This window comes from Sphaeramia orbicularis, chromosome 14 (genome assembly GCF_902148855.1).
Source record: "Sphaeramia orbicularis chromosome 14, fSphaOr1.1, whole genome shotgun sequence".
Lineage (NCBI taxonomy): Eukaryota > Metazoa > Chordata > Actinopteri > Kurtiformes > Apogonidae > Sphaeramia > Sphaeramia orbicularis.
The window spans coordinates 27,937,562-27,956,440 of NC_043970.1; the positions used below are offsets into that span (position 1 = coordinate 27,937,562).

At 36.9% G+C, this 18,879-nt stretch overlaps 1 protein-coding gene across 1 annotated transcript; it reads right to left on the reverse strand.

Moving 5' to 3' along the window:
• Positions 1–10,070: 10,070 nt before the first annotated feature.
• On the reverse strand, positions 10,071–18,769 carry xrra1 (X-ray radiation resistance associated 1). The gene is made up of 16 exons (XM_030154520.1): positions 18,673–18,769; positions 17,557–17,711; positions 17,402–17,473; positions 17,244–17,316; positions 17,059–17,156; positions 15,493–15,641; positions 13,593–13,697; positions 13,368–13,515; positions 13,186–13,272; positions 13,024–13,117; positions 12,820–12,935; positions 11,120–11,278; positions 10,902–11,022; positions 10,665–10,780; positions 10,450–10,558; positions 10,071–10,355 (listed from the first exon to the last, which is right to left on the reverse strand). Exons 1-16 carry the CDS (start codon positions 18,761–18,763, stop codon positions 10,201–10,203), a joined length of 1,848 nt encoding a protein of 615 aa, XP_030010380.1. The 5' UTR covers positions 18,764–18,769; the 3' UTR covers positions 10,071–10,200.
• Positions 18,770–18,879: the final 110 nt, after the last annotated feature.

Here is an 18,879-nt window from a genome sequence, read left to right on the forward strand (position 1 = left end):
CACGACGTCAATTGTTTTGAAACCAAACATATATTGATGTCATAATCATACCTAACACTATTATCCATACCTTTTCAGAAACTTTTGCCCATATGAGTAATCAGGAAAGCAAACATCAAAGAGTGTGTGATTTGCTGAATGCACTCGTCACACCAAAGGAGATTTGAAAAATAGTTGGAGTGTCCATGAAGACTGTTTATAATGTAAAGAAGAGAATGACTATGAGCAAAACTATTACGAGAAAGTCTGGAAGATACTATTAAAGAAGAATGGGAGAAGTTGTCACCCAAATATTTGAGGAACACTTGCGTAAGTTTCAGGAAGCGTGTGAAGGCAGTTATTGAGAAAGAAGGAGGACACATAGAATAAAAACATTTTCTATTATGTAAATTTTCTTGTGGCAAATAAATTCTCATGACTTTCAATAAATGAATTGGTCATACACTGTCTTTCAATCCCTGCCTCAAAATATTGTAAATTTTGCTTCCCCAGCCTGTACACAATGAAATTCTGATGTGCTTGTTAAAAACGAGTCAGTGTATCTTTTGGTAATTGGATTTTCTTTTCAGAAACAAAAGAAAAACTAGTGGGTAATTGATTTTCATTTTAAAATAGACAAATTAAAATTGAATTTCAAGGCGTTTTTCTTTTTCAGTGTCAAAACAGATAAACCAAATTTTAAAAAAACAGATTGATTTTCATTTTTTTTCTAGTAACAAAAAAGGAAGTCCATAAGTGTCTAACGATATTAATTTTCCTAATTTCATTGTACACACAATGACAATAAAGGCTATTCTATTCTATTCTATTCTATTCTACTCTATTCTATTCGTTCATTTGGCTGTTTCTAATCTGTCTGTACATTTCAAAACCAGCAAAACATCAGTTTCACATCAGTTGCTCTACTGAAGTGTATCTTGGTTGCTTCCCAGACAACCTGGATTCAGACAATGTTTATCTCCTAAAGATTCTGTTGACATCAGCTAAAAGAGTCACAACAAAATGTTGGCTACAGAAAGAGCCACCCGCAACAGGCTTTTTTATTTCTATCGCAGAAAACATTTGACTGATGGGACACCTGACTTTTACCCTGCGGCTCCAGGAGGAGCCCTGAAAAAGGCACTGGAGAAAATGGACAGACTTTACAAACAGTGACAGTACTAGTTAATAAAAGCATTTGATGTTGTATGCATGTTTGATGTTATAATCGCCATATCTAGACCTCAATTTCATGTTCTTGTTTTGTAAAACTAAAATGTTTATAAATAAAGTGTCAAAAAAAAAAACACCAAAAAAAAAAACATTTTTGGGTTTGTGCTCACCGTTAACATAAAGCCTGGGTGGATCTTGGCAGCGGTCACTTGTTTCTGATGGCTCAGATACTGAAGCAGTTTGTACTGAAGAAAAGAAGAGATGTATTATTCATATAAATCAAAAGTTAATGTCAAACAAGTGACAGTGTAGCAAAGCTCCCACCTCACCTCTTTTGTTGTGTGGCTTCCCAGTCCGGCTGCTCCCAGCTTCCCTTGGTTCACATACTGACGGTTAATGCTGCACCAGACACAACAATCTTTTAACTGGACTTCATTATGAGATGATTTGGTGGATTGTGACTTGATTGAAGTTAAAAAAAAAGTGACATCAAAGCTCCTGACTGAAGTGTAAAGTGGAGTACTCACTACCTGAAGGCTTGAACTTCTGTGGCAAACAATAGAGGGTCTGCATGTGACGTCACTGCTAGCGGAAGTCACCGCGGTTCCACCCACTGAGTGGCAGAAAGAGGGAGATGAGTGACAGTGTTGGCTTCAATACTGTCTAAACTGAAGAACAATATTTAATTAAAAATGGGGAAAGAGCTTTTGTGCGAATGATTGTATGAACAGGTTTGAAAAGCAGTCGGAGCTATTGTTTTACAGACGCCGAAAGACCAAGAAAAGAGAAGTAGATGGATCCACAAATACAGGAAACCAAACCTAGATCTGTGGATCCTGTTTGGTGTCAGCTAACATTAATTTATGCTGGATTTTTGGGTAAAATTATACCTTATATGACGTATTGTTTTGACTAACGTTCCTTCTTAGTAAAGCTCTTGGTTTCATGATGAGATCTTTCATGGTTTTTGTCTTCATTTTGTGATTCTGAACCTTGTGCTCCTACATGATTAGTAAACTAACTTAAACTGAGGCTAACCTAGTTTTTAAATACGGGGGTAGTGGAGCATAAAGCTATGACGGAGTATTAGGACCACATAAGAAAATTTTAAAAAATGGTGGCTACGAGTATAAAGTCATAAAACATCGATATAAAACCCATAATTTTATGATAATAAAGTCGAATACAAAAAAAAATCACAATGTTATGACAATAAAGTTGTAGTTACAAAAAGAACTCATAAAAATGTCATTCGTTTATGAGATTAAAGTCGTCATATTCCAACAATAAAACTATTATATTACAAGAATAATGTCGCAATTTAAAAACAGGTGGTTTAAATCTGCTAATTTCCCACAATCCAGTGGTGCCCTGCTGGTCCACAGCAGTAGTATCTGTGTTGGATAAAGTACTTGATCTGAACTAGACTCAGTAAATCTCCTCAGTCCCAGTAGATCATGCATATATTCACTGGGGTCAGTCCACGGTCTACTGGAAATGCACTTTGGATCAGCTGGTTCAAGGCCCTAGTTTTGGAGCCTGGTTGTCAGTAATGATGAAACCATGTATATTTGCTTCATGTAAAAATAGCGCTGATCCCCTCCACCCTGTATGTCCGGATCCACCATTTGTGTCCACATGTCAGTGTTCATGGACCACTTGTTCTTTGGTCGCTCGTACAGATCCATGTCCAGTCCAAATGTCCTTCATTTAATTTCAGATTTCACATTTTCCCTTTTCTCTGGCTGTGTTTACTGCTCTACTCCGTCATGTTGAGCAGGCTGGTTTAAGACACTCAGTCTGACTTAGAGGGGCGTGGCCCAGGGGAGAAGTGATGTATGTGCATCCCCTCTATACTGTAGGAGCTCCAGGTGGTGGCGCTGGTGTCGGTGCTACAAAGAACCATAATGCTGTTCATTTATTGTTACTTCTTTGATGTTCATTTTCTCTTTCTCGTAACAAAAAAAGAAAGTTATTACCTGACAGGCATTTTTGGTCCATTTTTCCATTTCTGTCTTTTTCATTTTCTGAGACCGGATGTTGTCATTTTCAAGGAAAGAGCGCTAATACCTAGGTCACAAAGATTCTTAAAAACGATGGGTTTGTCCAAAATATGGACATCGTAGACATGCCCCCTCCACGAATATCTACAAACTCCAGATTTCATATGACCTGGAAAATTTGTACATTGTGTAGCTGTGTTTACTCTCATTTTTGTACAGTGGAATGACTTTTGCTATTTTCATTTTATTTTGGAAATGGCCTGAATGGAATGATAAGTTACAGATATGGGTTAGAGGTTTTGCAAAGTTATTTATGACTCGTTTAACAATCATGTCAATATCATGACAGTCAGTGGATAGCTTACTTTTGCACTTTAGAACAGTGTTTATCACCTCCTGCTCATTTGTTGCACACAGAAAAATTGAATATGAATTCCTTTTAATGGTTTCATTACATTGGTCATCACCTTGGTTGGGAATATCTGCAGCCAACTCCAGGCACACATTTACAAAAAAACTATTAAAACGGTTGACTATGTTATTCATGCTGTGATTTACACTATTTTTATCAATAAAGTAGTCAGAATATGTTGCTTTAGTAAGTCCTTGTTTAATTAAGTTGTTCAATATATCCCAAGTTCCTTTTATATTATTCTTACTTTCATATAATAATTTATTATAATATTGCTTTTTGGTAGTTCTGATTATGTTTGTTAATTTATTTCAGTAAGTCTTATATCTTTGTTCTGCTTCTTTAGTTTTTAACTTAATGAAGGATTTATGGAGATTATTTTTCTTTTTACAAGCATTTATTATTTCTTTAATAAGCCATGAGTGTTTTTATTTTCTTTTTCTTTATGCAGAGTTCTTTGTCAGGGCAGTGTGCGTTATACAGAGAAATAAATAAATCTAAGAAATTACCATATGCACTCTCCACGTCTGATTCCCTGTAGACTGTACTCCAATCCTGGAGCATTAGACTGTTGTTAAAGGCATTGATCGTTTCTTCAGTTCTTATTGGTTTACAGATAATTTTCATGTCTTCTTTACTTTTCTTTATGTCACAGTCAAACAGAGTGATAGTGAGAGCAGATATTGTCTAGAATTGTGGCACTGTGTGATGTTATTCTGTTTGGTTTAGTTATTGATGGATAAAGGGACATACTGTACATCATGTCCAAGAAGTCATCTATAGTTTTTAGTTTAGTTTCTTTTACAGGAGAAAATTGTTTCTCCATCCATTCACTGAAAAGTTCAATACTTCAACCAGGTGATTGATATACACAGCTTAGAATTACATTTTTCTTCTTTTCATTGTGGATCTCTACAGTCACACATTCCATCGTTTCATCTATTTCTAATGTCATCTCTGTTAAGACCATACATTTTACTGATTTATGAATATATAGCGCGGCCCCACCCCCCATTTTCTTTTTTCTGTTCATATATCTTGATTCATCATCATCTAGACAAAAGTCAATACCTTTATCAATGTTAAACCAGGTTTCTGAAATGACAATGAAACTGAATGGATGAGTGTTGTTGTAAAAATTCTTTGATGGAATTAAAATTTGTATACATACTTCTGCTATTAAAATATATTATTGAATACTTATCTACTGATTTGATATCATTTTCATACTGCTCTTGGGTGAAATAATTGCAATCCATTGCTATGGTAGAAAGAAAGTTATTATCAGGATCCATTTCTGGATGTGGATCCATTGTAGTTTCAATGTAGGCCAGTGTTTTTTTGGCTTTGGCATTAGTTCTCTTCCTTTTTATCTAAACAGCATCTGTGTGGTCCTCGTTAATATAGATTTTCGTACCTCGGAGGCATTTGGCTCTCTGTAGTATCTCGGATTTATCCTTGAACTTCTGAAGTCAGACTACAATGGGCCTTGGTCTGTCTCCTTTAGGTTTTCCAGCACGGTGAGCCCTCTCCATCTTAACATCCTTCTGGAACTGGAACTTCTCACTTCAAAGCTTTTTCACTTTTAGTTCTGTGTCTGTCCAGCTTTCTCCAGGTGACTGTGTAACACCATCTGTCATCAGGTTGTTTCTCCTGGACTGAGACTCCAGATACTCTATTTTATCAGACACGACCAGCATACTGTCACATACCTTGAACAAGTCTGTCTGGATGGTGTTACTCTGTTGTTTTGGATTGCCCAACTGCGTCTTTGTATCATCCACATCCTTCTGTGTAAATTGCAGACCGATTCTTAGCTTACCGGCCGACAGGCCGTCAGCTATTGTCGTCACAGGGTGTCCGTTGTCGTCTGTTACAAAAATTTCGATCGTCTTCTTCTCCAAAACTACAATTCTGATTGACTTCAAACTTGGTATACAACTTCTTTATGATGATGTCAACAAAAGTTAGTGAAATTATTTGGATCTGGATCTGATTCTGGATTTGGTGCAACTTTGAAAAATTTCCCCATTATAAGTGATAGGAAGTGGATCGATATAATAACTCAGTAAATATAAATGATATCCAGTGTAAATTTCTACAGTCCAGCCGTGATGGGGAGATGACCAAAACATAATGGCCACATGCTGATCAGGATCTTCTTCTGGATCTGGGAACTTACAGAAAATTTAACATGGGCTCTTAAGGGGAAAACATTTCAATCGTCTTTTTCTCCCAAACTCCAGTTCTGATTGACTTCAAACTTGGTATACAGCTTCTGTATGATGATGTCAGCGCAAGGTGTTGCAATTATTTCGATCCAGATCTGATTCTGGATTTGGTGCGACTTTGAAAAAATGTTCCCATTATAACAGATAGGAAGTGGATTAATACAATAAATCAGTAAGTTTCAATGATATCAAATTGGAATTTGAATTTTTTACAGATCTGATTGGAATATGAGCAAAACATGGGCTATTTCTGTAATATAATAAATACACATAACTGGGTGATAATAAATGGCATCTGGATACATTTCCCAAAGTTTTTAATTTGGCCGATAAGCTACAGGAGCATTGGTCCTATTTTTAACTTATGCAGCTCCCTTGTAAGTTATCCGTTGTAGTGTTTGCTTTACCCATAGCTGTATTGATAAATCCCTGAAAAATGTCTTTCTTTTGTGTAAGCAGTTGATCAAACATTTCCTTTTACTTTTGAAGCAGTCCACTTACCTGTGCGAGTGATACAGACTCATCCTCCTGTCAGCTTCTGCTCTATTCTTCGGGGGTATTTTAGCTGAGACTAGCTGTGGTTGTAGCCCGGCTGGCGGTGATGTTGTCCCGGCTAGCAATGGTTCAATCCCGGCTACCGGCGATGTATTCCCGGCTTGCGGTGTTTATAACCCAGCTGGCGGTGGTGTTATCCCGGCTAGCTGTGGTTATCGCCCAGCTAGGTGTGGTGCTGTCACGGCTAGCTGTGGTTGTAGCTCGGCTACCGGTGGTGTTATCCCAGCTAGCGGAGGTTGTAGTCCGGTGTGACATAATTTTTTTTTACCCTGTAAGAATTGTGCGCATGCTCCCATCCGACTGCGGTCAAGCCAGCGGACGTTCGTTTTTCCGTGGTCAAAACAGCGGACACTAACACGGCAACACTAGGATCTAATTCCGCAAAGATTTCTCCTTTGCGTTATAAAATCATTCGGCGTTGAGACGAAGCCGCTATGATAACGATCTGCGTTAACATGAGTCCGCAAGGACGGCTGAATACGCTGTAGTGGCCATGCCAGACCAGTAGCTGGCGATCTCCTAACTGTCCTCCTTCGATGGTACGTTAGGGATTGACTCAGGCATTGGCGAATATAAGAAATGCGTCTCCGCTGGTAAGAGTGTAGACGCAGTAAGTCTAACTTTTGGTGGAGAAGCGACAGCAAACTGAGCACAGTTAGCAGCACGTATGTTGTTCTGAAACCGGCCATTGTTGTTGTGGTTGTTCCTTCTTTTTCTGCAGCTTTATTGTGTCAGAGGCTGGCAAACCAGCTTGGAGGCGCATTACCGCCACCAACTGGCCTGGAGTGGGCTAACTGGCGGTTCTTGGCTGCGCGCATGCGGTGACGTCATATTTTACCCCGGAACGCTCCGATTCGCGTTAACACGGAGCTGAAATGCGGAGCGTATCGATAACGTTCCACCCTGGACCCTGGTATCAAAAGTTTCCGGATTCAGGCACTCTAGGCGCCGTTTTCATGTTAACAGAAGGCTAATCCGCGATGAAATCTTCCCGGAGTCGACTGAATCCTACGCCGTGTAAACGGCCCAAATTAGCTCACCCGCGCATCCTAAGCATTACAGGAAATGCATTCAAACGGTCCCGAACCGGCGAACAGGCAGTCTGACTTCCGGTTTCAAAATTTGATGTTAGAAGCAGTAAATGAAGAGTATGTGCTATCCAGTGGCGGCTGCTCGTCTTTCAGACAGGGGAAGCTCATTGTCGGCTTACATCAAAACAAAACCAAAAAAAGTCAAGTTATTTAAACATACATTCGACCCTCCGTTCCTTTTTAAGAAAATGCTCAGTGACCTTATCGTACCAAGTAGGCGTCTTTTCCAGGGACTGGACCAGTGTCCTCTCTGCTTAGACTGTCTTGGCCCAGTGTGTTGTGGGTGTCAGACTTCAGCCTTTTTAAACTACAGATGCTCCTTTCACTCCAGTATGACAGTATGATTGATTTAACTATCTACAAAACGATATTAAATTCGAACAAGAAATGATTAAATTATGTAACTGAAACAAGAAAACTGTGAAATTATGTTAAATTGAAACAAAAAAAAAGTACAATGAGTGTGTTTTATTTACAGTGCAAGAAATGAACGAGTAATTTCGTAGTGGTTTCTCTCTCTCTTTCACAGCAGAATGTGTGACAGTATTAAAGTGAACTGTGTCAGTGAAGGAGGAGATCTGAAAACAGCTGTCAATCAAACGGGATTCAGCCTTTCGACTGATTCTCCAATCAGCACGTGGGATTCTGGCGTCCAGCCCGGCCGAGCTCCGCCCACAGCTCCATTCACCCCCAGAGACGCCCGGTGTCCGGGGGCGGGACAACATCGTGGCATTTATCCAATTACCGTCCAGTTTTGAGGCAATGAAAAAAACTGTTCCACTCAGTCCCATTAAAGCCCAGAGACGCCCGCAGTCTACGGACAAATGCACTGAGCAGAGATGGATGAGAAAACAGCGCAACGGGAATGGAGGAGAAGTGAACAACGTCGCGTCCGTTGATTTGTGATAAAGCTGATTCTGAACGAAGTCATCTTTAAGATGAACGTGTTCTAACACATTTATAGTCAATAAAATGTCAACACAACCGAATTATTTAACCATTTAATTTTCATAATTTTAGGGGAAGCCGGGCCTCCCTTTTAGTCTATGAGAAATCGCCACTGATCTACACACATAATACATATTCACACATTTCACTGTTATGTTTCCTTGCCACATCTGTGCAGACCCTTTCCACCCCTTTAAACCCCCCCCCCACACACACACACACACACACACACACACACTTCCATGTCAAATTTAATGGATCTCTCACAGGTCAGAAGTCAAACTAAACAGGAATCTGTACAGGTGCACATTTGCAGAAAAGTTGCACTTGGTGAAACAATAAAACATTTGTAAATTTTGATGAAAACTGTCAAAATGATGACATAGTTCATTTTTTATCCTGACAGTTGAACTCTGTTGGCTTGGAGTGTATGCTTGCTACATACTATGCACGGTGGACTGAATCAGATGGAGGTTGTAATGGTGCAGCTGCTTTAAACCATCACTCTGAGCCTGTAACGATATAAATTACACAGAAACACTGTCCTGTCACTAAATGCCACATGCTCATAACCACAGAAATGTATTGTTGGAAGATTCAACATTCTTAGAGGCAGTTTTACATTGTAATGAGGCATCAGTGAGGCGTTGCAGAGAAGGAGTTAACCCATAAAGACCCAAACAGCCACTGGCGACCAAAACCGTCTACCCATGTAAATGTTTAATACCTGTTGATCTACTATTTCTGTTAATCCATGTAAGTAATTGGTGTTAAAATGCAGTTTGTCATATTTTCATGATCATCAGATATAACCCATTTGGACACTCAGAGGCTCCGTAGTTACCATGAAAACACCGTCATCTTGTACAACATTGATTCACCAGTAAAACCCATGGAGTTTAACAAATGACAGTGGATGGAGACACTTGTTTTTATGTTCAGTTAATGACATCTTTGCTGAAAAAGTCCTTTCTTCAGTTTTCTCTGTTTTTGATATAATAAACCTCAACTCTATTCTGACTTTTAATGAAAATCTACATGATCAGTGAAATAAATATGGAAATTACATGAGTTTCACTGAAAAACCACAAAATTCATAAGATAATATTATAATAAATGGTGATAAATCACTTAACCTTCCTCCTGTGTTAGGGTCAGCACTAACCCATTTTAGGTTTTAAATGCATAAATGAACTAAATAAAATTTGTTGATTGCACCAAGGCTTTTTTGACTTTGTCAGGAACCTCTATTTCAACTAAATAATACAAAAAAAAAATAAATAAAAAATTTACTAATTATAAAATGCTCTGGTTGAAATTTTGACCTATGTGTTGTTAGGGTTAGTTTAGACCCAGTTATAAAAAATAAGATCATAAAGCAATAATTAGAGTCAAAACTGAAATCCTAAGTGCACTGTCAGCCAACACACTGACAGCCAGCTCCTCTTCCAATCATGTGAGCTTTCGGGGATTCTGATTTTGCCTTGTTATCCAGTATACCTGCACAAAAACAAGATAAGCAAAAACAGGCATGTCAAAAAAAGGCCCAGAGGCTCACACCAAAAATATTAAAGCCAATGTTTTCATGGATAAGGAAGTCTACAAAGGTGACCAAGAGATAAGAAACAAATTGGATAATCATTGTTTTTAGTGTATTTTACAGCTGATTGAAGACATGGGTCAAAACCAACCTTATAACAGAAAAGATGGTAACAGGAAGCTAACACAAGTGGAAGGTTAAGAAAGGGTTGATCTAGAGTGAAATTAATTTCGGAAGTGCTCCAAAAGTAGCACTGGGTCTGTATGGGTTAATCTAGTTTGGTTGGTGTTTTTGAGTCCATATTTGCCGCTTGTTCCCTTGTTTTCTCATGGACCATCTTGTACTTTGTCCTCATGTCTTCCATCAGGGCTACAGCCTCTTTATATTCTTGCTTGTTAACACCTTTGCCATGTATGACTCTGCCTGCAAAGAAAGAAAAATGTCACATAAAGGGAATTGACTATTAAATCTAAACCAAAGAAAAATGACTGTTTGGGTGCATAATAAATGTTCATACTTAGAGGAACTTCTCTTATTGTTGTGCTCGCTTTCATTTCCTTTATCATTTCATCGACTCTTGCCTTATTTACATGCTTTGCTGGTTTCAGAGGTGGAAGTGCCTTTATCTGTGAAGGGAAAACGTATGTTGTGTATTATCTACTCAAGCAACAATAGTTTCATGCTCAATTAATTATAGTTGGACAGTTAAACTTGTGCAACAAATCATCAGACCTGTTTCTCTTGTTCTCTGTATGATGTCTGGATGCTATCAAGTTTTGGTTTTGAGTCTCTATAAATATTAAGATTCTTCAGTGTGTGTTCCAGCATTCGGACAGCTGTTTGAATTCCTGTTGAGAGAAAAAAAAGAGCATGATAATTCACTTCACTATGGTGTGACACTACAGCCAAACTCTTTTTTTAGGGGAGGGGGGGCTTGAAAAACATCTACTAAATGCTCGCTGCCCTCACCGATGTGTTCCGCCGCATGAGGATCTGCTTTAACGTCCAATAACAGATTGAAATGTGTGAATTTTTCAGAGTGTGAGTTGTCATTTTCCTCCTGTTTTTCTACAGTTTCTTTCTCTTGAGACTGGAGATCAAGAAATACGATTCAGTCTGTACATCTGAAACAATTTAAATACATTTTTCATGCACTTACTGGTGATATAACAACCACATTATGCTACCTCAGTAAGAAAAAAGTGCTGAATGTCTTCATCTCCGTCGTTTATGTCAACAGATGCTGTTTTTTTCTTCTCTGCAGTGTCCTCGATATGAGTTAAAGCCGGACGAGAAGCATTTTTCACCAGCGGCTTTTTTGGCGCCTTCGGGATCATTTCCTTCACCTGCAAAACAAAAATGCCTGTTTAGTTTGTATGTGTATGTGTTCAAGCCAAATTAACCCATAAAGACCCAAACATTCATCTATGACCAAATGATGTAAACCAGTGGTTCTCAAACATTTTTTTGGCTCATGACTCCATTTTAACATCACAAATTTCTGGCGGCCCCAGACATTCAAAACGGAGACATTTTTTTTGCTAAAATTAATTTGTTTTTGATCATGTAATAGTTTGTTATACTATGTTGCACATAAACATTCATTTTAGATGATATTTAGGCTAAATAATGTATATTATTATGGATGGAGGCAGAAAAGCCAGGTGTAGATTACTGCACAAAGTGAGAACTTTATTTTCCTTGGTCAGGATATGTACAGTCAGTCCAGTTTGGATTTACAAGGCTGATAATTAATACTAAACAAACAATAACTCAAACTATGAATAATGAAAGAGATGCAGCATCTGAAACCGACCACAATGAACATTTGAAAGATAAACAGTACCACAGTGCTTCAGTTTCAGCTTCACAGTTTGTCATGTCTTTTATGTTTGTGATTGTCTCTATCAACCCACCATACATTTTTAATTTCAGTTACTAGAAATTTCCGGTGACCCCACGTGGGGTCCCGACCCCAAGGTTGAAAAACATTGATGTAAACTGTCTAATACCTGTTCATCCACTAATCCTATCAATCCATGTAAATAACTGGTGTAAAATGCAGTTTGTCATCTTTTCATGGTCACCAGATTTGACCCATTTGGATGTTCAGAGGCTCCATATTGAACATGGAAACACTGTCATCTTCTACAACATTGATTCACCAGTAAAACCCATGGAGTTTGATGAATGACAGTGGATGGAGATGTTTGGTTTATGTTCAGTTAATGAGAGATTTGCCGAAAAAGTCACTTTTTCTTCAGTTTCCTCTGTTTCTGATGTAATAACCCTCAACTTTAATCTGACTTTACATCAACATCTACATGATCAGTGAATTAAATATAGGAAAATACCTGATTTTCCCTGAAAAAACACAGAATACAGAAGATAATATTACAATAAATTAAGATAAATCACTAAGGGAAGGTCAAATATAGAGAAAAATTCATTTGGGAACTGCCACAAAAGTAACACTGGCTCCATATGGGTTAATCTAAAATCAATGTGGAGGGCATTGTAGTTATAGTTAGTCCCCTGTGAACTACTTTTTAAGCTTTTAGGATGTTGTCAGCTTATTTTCCTCTAGCTTTTCCAGTTCTTTCCACATATATTGTGATAATAATCCACAATGATGAAGCATTACATGTAATATTTTCTTGCAGGAGGATTTTCATACATCCTATCCGTGTGCTGAAGCCAAAACATAGCATGGACACACTATATTATTATATACTGTACATTTTTGCAAGCATACTTTGTAATAATACATCAATTTTTCTCTGAGGAAGACCCCCTAATACCACAACCACCACAGAACTATAACCCCAGTTAGTTTCCAACATAAATTAAATCTTACTAAATAAAAATCAGGAATAAAACACCAAACCTTCCATTTTGGATTAGTGGAGACCTTCAGTTGAGACTTAACTCCCTGTGTGTCTTTACGTTTTATTATTACACCCAGTTGGTCTTGAAGGTAGAAGGTCAACAAAGGAGGGTCTCCTGTGTAAAAACAAAAATGAAGTGTCATCCAGCATTGACAAATTAGAAGCACACTTTGACAAAACAACAGAAAAGACCCAAGAATCACCACTTCTCTTTGTGGTCAGAGGGTTCAAGCTGATATCGATTTCTCTGAGCTTCGGGAAAAGAGCCACAGGCAGCAGAGCTTCTTCTGCAACAAACTGCAATATTGAAATACATCAGCTTGTCTCTTTTGATTCTTTTTGTTTATATAAATTTTCCATCTCACCTTGTTGCAGGATACATTGAGAATCTGGAGCTCTGGAAGTGGCAAACTGGATTCTTGGTAGCTCTCCCAGTTTTCCACATGAATGCTCTACAGTGAAGTAGCCCACGCACAAACAGATGTAAATAAAATACAGACTTTAAAAACACACAGATGAAATATTTCACAGCAGTGTAATAAATTACCTGTGTAACTCTCTTGACCTTATCATCGTCGGTGTTACGATTTGGCTCAGTTGGTGCCTTTGCATTTTGGAAAGGTCTGGAGTTGTCCACTAGATGTAAAAACGGTATTTCATTGATTCGGTTCTTCTGCAGGTTCAAGTGCCTCAATCTGTAATCGGCAATATCAAATTACATTTTAATGATTTGAACATTTACAGTCTAAAATCATCTAAACCACTTAACCACCTCCTCAGGTTTGCCAGACTGTTGAAGACTCCAGAAGACAGTTTGTTGTCATCGAGCATCAGGACTTCAAGAGTTTTAAACCATGTGTCGTCTGCTTTAGGTGAACTGCAAGCAAATACATCATGAAAATGCATGAAAACAAATGATGCATTTAGGGAATAAATACAAATGTATATGAAAGAAATCACCTGTAAGACTTCCTGTTGGTTTGCATGTGAGTTAAACTCACATACAACTATATATTTTATTGTGCTTCTATATCTGAAGTGAATTGTGGTTTTATGAGACTCGTAACTATCATTTTACATAAAATAATTATCCAGGGTAAAATACTGTGCGTGCGTGTGCCATTATTTACTGATATGCATATCGGCCACTGCTGATTGTTGACACTATTTTGCCACATGCAAGAGTGTGAATTAAAATAAGGAAGTCTGACACACAGCTCTGAAAAAAATTAAGAGACCACTGCAATTTCCTGTGAAATCAGCATGTCTGTATGCATGACAGCCATTCCATTCCTGTGTCTGTTGAATTCCAACACAAACACACCTTATTCTACGGAATAAACACTTGATCCATGTCTTATTTAAGAAGGAGAAGTATAAAAACCACTACTGTGGCCATCACTATGTTCTTACAATAGGCAAAAACAGTTCTATTAGTACCACAAAAGTACCTGGAATCCAAAAGTAACTATTGAAAACTACTGGACTTGTGCTCTGACAATGTTCCCGAACTCTGAGGACTGGTTTTTCTATCAGGACAATGCTCCTGGTCTCAGCTAGGTCAATAAAGGTGTGGATGACGGACCACCAGATGAAGACCCTGTCATGGTCAGCCCAATCTCCAGACCTGAACCCACTCTGAAAACTTCTGGAGGAACATGGATGGACTCAACCCATGTAACATTGTTAATCTTCTTGAATTTCTCTGCCAGGAGCTGCATAAAGTTATCCAACGGCAAAGGAGGAGAGCCAAGACATGTGAAAGCTGTTATTGAAAATCAGGGTTATTCCACCAAATACTGATGTCTGAACTTTTCTCAAGCTACAACATTAGTATTGTGTTGTTTAGAAATGAATATGAACTGGTTTTCTTTGCATTATTTAGGTCTGAAAACACTGCATCTTTTTTTTTATTTATTTTTTTATTATTATTATTTTTATTTTGACCATGCGTCGTTTTCTGCAAATACATGCTCTAAATAACAGTATTTTTATTTGGAATTTGGGAGAAATGTTGTCGATAGTTTAGAGAATAAAACAGAAATGTTCATTTTATTCAAACATATAACTATAAATGGTAAAATCAGAGAAAGTGATAATTTTGCAGTGGTCTCTTATTTTTTCCAGAGCTGCATGTCAAGAGACTGGATTTTTTATGTAAAATGTAAAATTAAATTATAGTTTCCTTTCATTCTGCTCCCTTTTCCATGAGTCACATCAATGTTTTACTTTCTTTTCTTCCATCCTCTTTTCTTTTTTTACTTTTTATTTTTAGAACTGTATGAAATAAAGGCAGTCCAAAGATTCAGTGCTTGACTGAAACTGATTTATGTGTGAAATTTAGATTGAAAAACTGGACCAGACTCATGAAACCAAACCAGTGAGACAGATTTTTTTCCACAACAAATGTCCAAGTAATAATAGACAATACCTCCAATGATGTACTTTACCTTATTTGTTACAAGTATCTGAGCAAAAGTTTAACACTAAGTGATTAGAAAGTAAATGTATGCATTTATTAACAACACTAAACAGAAATTTCTTTTACAATGTGGGAAAAGAAAGCTGTTCATACACAGCAAGTTGAAAAAGAGAGAACATCTGGGAAAACAACCTCTTCACTTCTCACACTTGCTAATAAGTAGCTGCTCCAGTAATAGAAAAGTACTAACGGTTGATCGGGGTCATGGTTTGAAGAACCCGGATCAGGAGGAAGATGATGAAGTTTATTTCCAGTCAGATGAAGGACTCTGAGATGCAAAAGTCGACCAATGGAAACGATACAATCACCTGACAGGCTGTTGTAGGACAAATCTAAAACCTGTGACAGTTTAGATCAACGTTAATGACATAAAGTATAAGAAACAGAAGAAGTGAAATCAGTGGACGTTCATGTCAATACTGCAGTTAGATGATTACAAACATAATTTCCCCTTCTCTGGAATTTCCCCTTGCGGGACTAATAAAGGCAGATCTTATCTTATATCAATCCCCTCAACGTGTCATGTTGTGGGCAGATGAACAACCCATTTTACATCATAAATGAGAAACTGCAGACATCGACAGTATGTGTCATAACTGTAATGACATCCATGTAGAGATTTGTCCACAGGCCTTCAGTTCTAATCTGTAAAACTGTTAGAGCTCCATCATCTGGCTGAATATAGCCCCAGCACTATTTATTTATACTCAATATCAACGCACTGGAAAACAAGCAGAGGAAGTTCTTAACACTATGGTGTAATCCAAATATTCATCTGATGTTTCAGGGATAAGTTGTTAAAAACAGTCAGTACCTAAACCAGTGGTTCCCAAACTTTTTTTTGGCTTGTGATCCCATTTTAACATCACAAATTTCTGTCAAAACAGAGACTTTTTTTTTCTAAAATTAATTTGCTTTTTATCATGTAATAGTTTGCAATACTATGTTGCAAATAAACATTAATTTTAGATGACATTTAGGCTATATAATGTATATAATGCACTTTTTTGGTGTCTGCTTATCAGTTTCTCTTGGAGATGTTTTAGCGGGGCCAGGCGGGCGAAGAAATCTTTCCATCCTCTGTTCAGTCCAGTTTTCTGATTGTGACTGTGTCCGGGCAGGTTGAAGTGTAGTAACACACGCAATCACATGATCGGGTCAATCAAGATATGCCCTCTCAGATATTATATCCTGCATTTTATTTAAACTTGATTTTTATATGTCTTGATTTTTAGATGTCTGAAAAACAGTTTTTACCCCAGGGCCATAATTGCACTGAATACTGCTGGACATTAATTAATTGTGTGGAATGCTGAATGTTGTCCAGAGTATATGATGTTTTATATGTGTCTTTATACTTCTAGTAACACTTTGTTTTTTATGCTGCTTTTTAGATATTTATGCCATCAGGGTTTTCTTTCTATAATTTAGTTTTTATACTCTTTTATATACATTTATTTATACTTTTTTTTATGGCACTTAGGACGATTGCACTTTTTAATTTCTTTGTATCTGTACAATGACAATAAAGACACTCTATTCTATTCTATTCTATTCTATTCTATTCTATTCTATTATTAGGAAAAGTGTGAGGTGTTTTAATTATAATGAAATATAAATTGAATCATTAAAATATTTTTTATTAGTAATTTTGTTTTTATTTTTATCAATTACTAGAAATTTCAGGCGACCTCATTTGAATTCCGGGTGATCCCATGTGGGACCATCTAATAAATGTTAAAGTCAGTCATCTTACCTCCAGAAAAGGAAAATCATCCACATTAAAAGTCATGTTGGAAAGGCCATTTAAAGACAGATTGAGCTCTCTTAAAGACACAAAACTGCTGAAAGATCCTGTAAAAACAACAAATAATATCTGACTGTCTTGTAATTGGAAAATATCACATTTTTTTTTGAATAATTTCCATGAAAATTAATCACCTAAAGAGAGGAAGTTGACTGATGCATCGATGTAAGCCACATTCTCAAACTCTGTGAGGTCTTCTGCCTTCACCTGTTTAACATGTTCAGTCATAATGCATCGTCACAGCCCAATATTTGGTTTTAACTCTGAGTAAAATGTGAAAAGTGGCGCTTACAGAATTCAGCTCCTGTTCGCTGATGTCAACACAGCACAGCTCAGATGGCTTTTCCACACAGTGTAACTGGAGCTGCAAGGAAATTGTAGTTGTTGTTCATCAAAAAGCAGCTAAACTCCAGCTCTTTTATGTCACAGTAGATTCATGGGACTTACAAGTAAAGCTCGATCTAAGTTTTTCCCACCAGCATCATCAGTAGGTGTTGACCTGTTTTTCTGTTTATTGAAAGTCTCTTTAATTTTTCTTCTTTGCACAGCCCTGAATCTGTCCTCCTCTGCCTTTCTGAATGCGACAAGCCAATGACCAGCGCCTAGAAAACAGTTAAATTAAAAAATATCAGCAGATTTATAATGTAAAATCCTCCTTTATTAGCACAAAAATATTCCATTAACCAGTTCAGTCCTAAGAACATTTTGCAGCCTACCATCTGACAATGACATTCCCAAAATGAATGGCATATAAGCAACACAGTTTTTCTAAAAAAAAAAAAAAGGGTTAAAAAGAGAGGACTACGGAAGAGGATTAGGACCACTGGGGGAAAAAAAAGGTTCAATATATATATATATATATTTTTTTTATTATTATTATTCTCAGAAAAATGTCAGAATACTGAGATTAAAGTCAGGATTCTGACTTTTTTCCTCAGAATTCTGACTTTATTTTCCTCAGAATAATAATTTAAAAAAATATACATTGGTCCTTAATTAATTAATTAATTAATTTTCCAGTGGTCCTAATCTTCTTTCATAAAGGACATCTATGAAATTCATTATTAAATGTACTATTTGCTAGAATACAGCAATTAAAAAAAAAAATAAAAAATGAAAACGACCTGGAAATTATGGGTTAGTTAGTTTCAGTTAGTGTCACTACTGTCAAACATTGAGGATTAATTTAATGTCATTGCTTTAAATTAAATTAATAAAGCAAAATAAAGGAATATTGCTGCACTGGTACAGTTTCATAAAAAAAGAGTACATGTAAAAATTTAAATAAATACACTTATAGATGTGCATTCAGTCAAAGATAAATTTGCAAAGACATAAGTACAGTAATTGCGTTATCAGAACATATTGCAACATTGTAAGAATATTATTTTCTTGTTTCTTTCGATCACTTTACAGTGAAATAAATAAAATGCGGGTTAATTCTGACTACAAAAATTCTTTATCCTATCATACTATGACTTTGTTGTTGTCAGATCCCTGTCTCTTTCAGTCTTCTTTATCTGGTATTATAATAACACATTTTATTTTACTGAATTAACTCACCTTCTTTCCTTTGAGGCAAAAACGTCCGAGCAGTGACACACTGACCAGGATAGTTCTGGATGTCATTACATTTATAGGATGCGGCTGTCATAGTGGTTTGAAATCCATTGGCAAAAAAAACAACTTTTTAATTAAGTCCGAGATTTTTATTATTGTACTAAAATGCCAGAACAACTTGATAAAATATACGTGATCTTGTGGTAAACA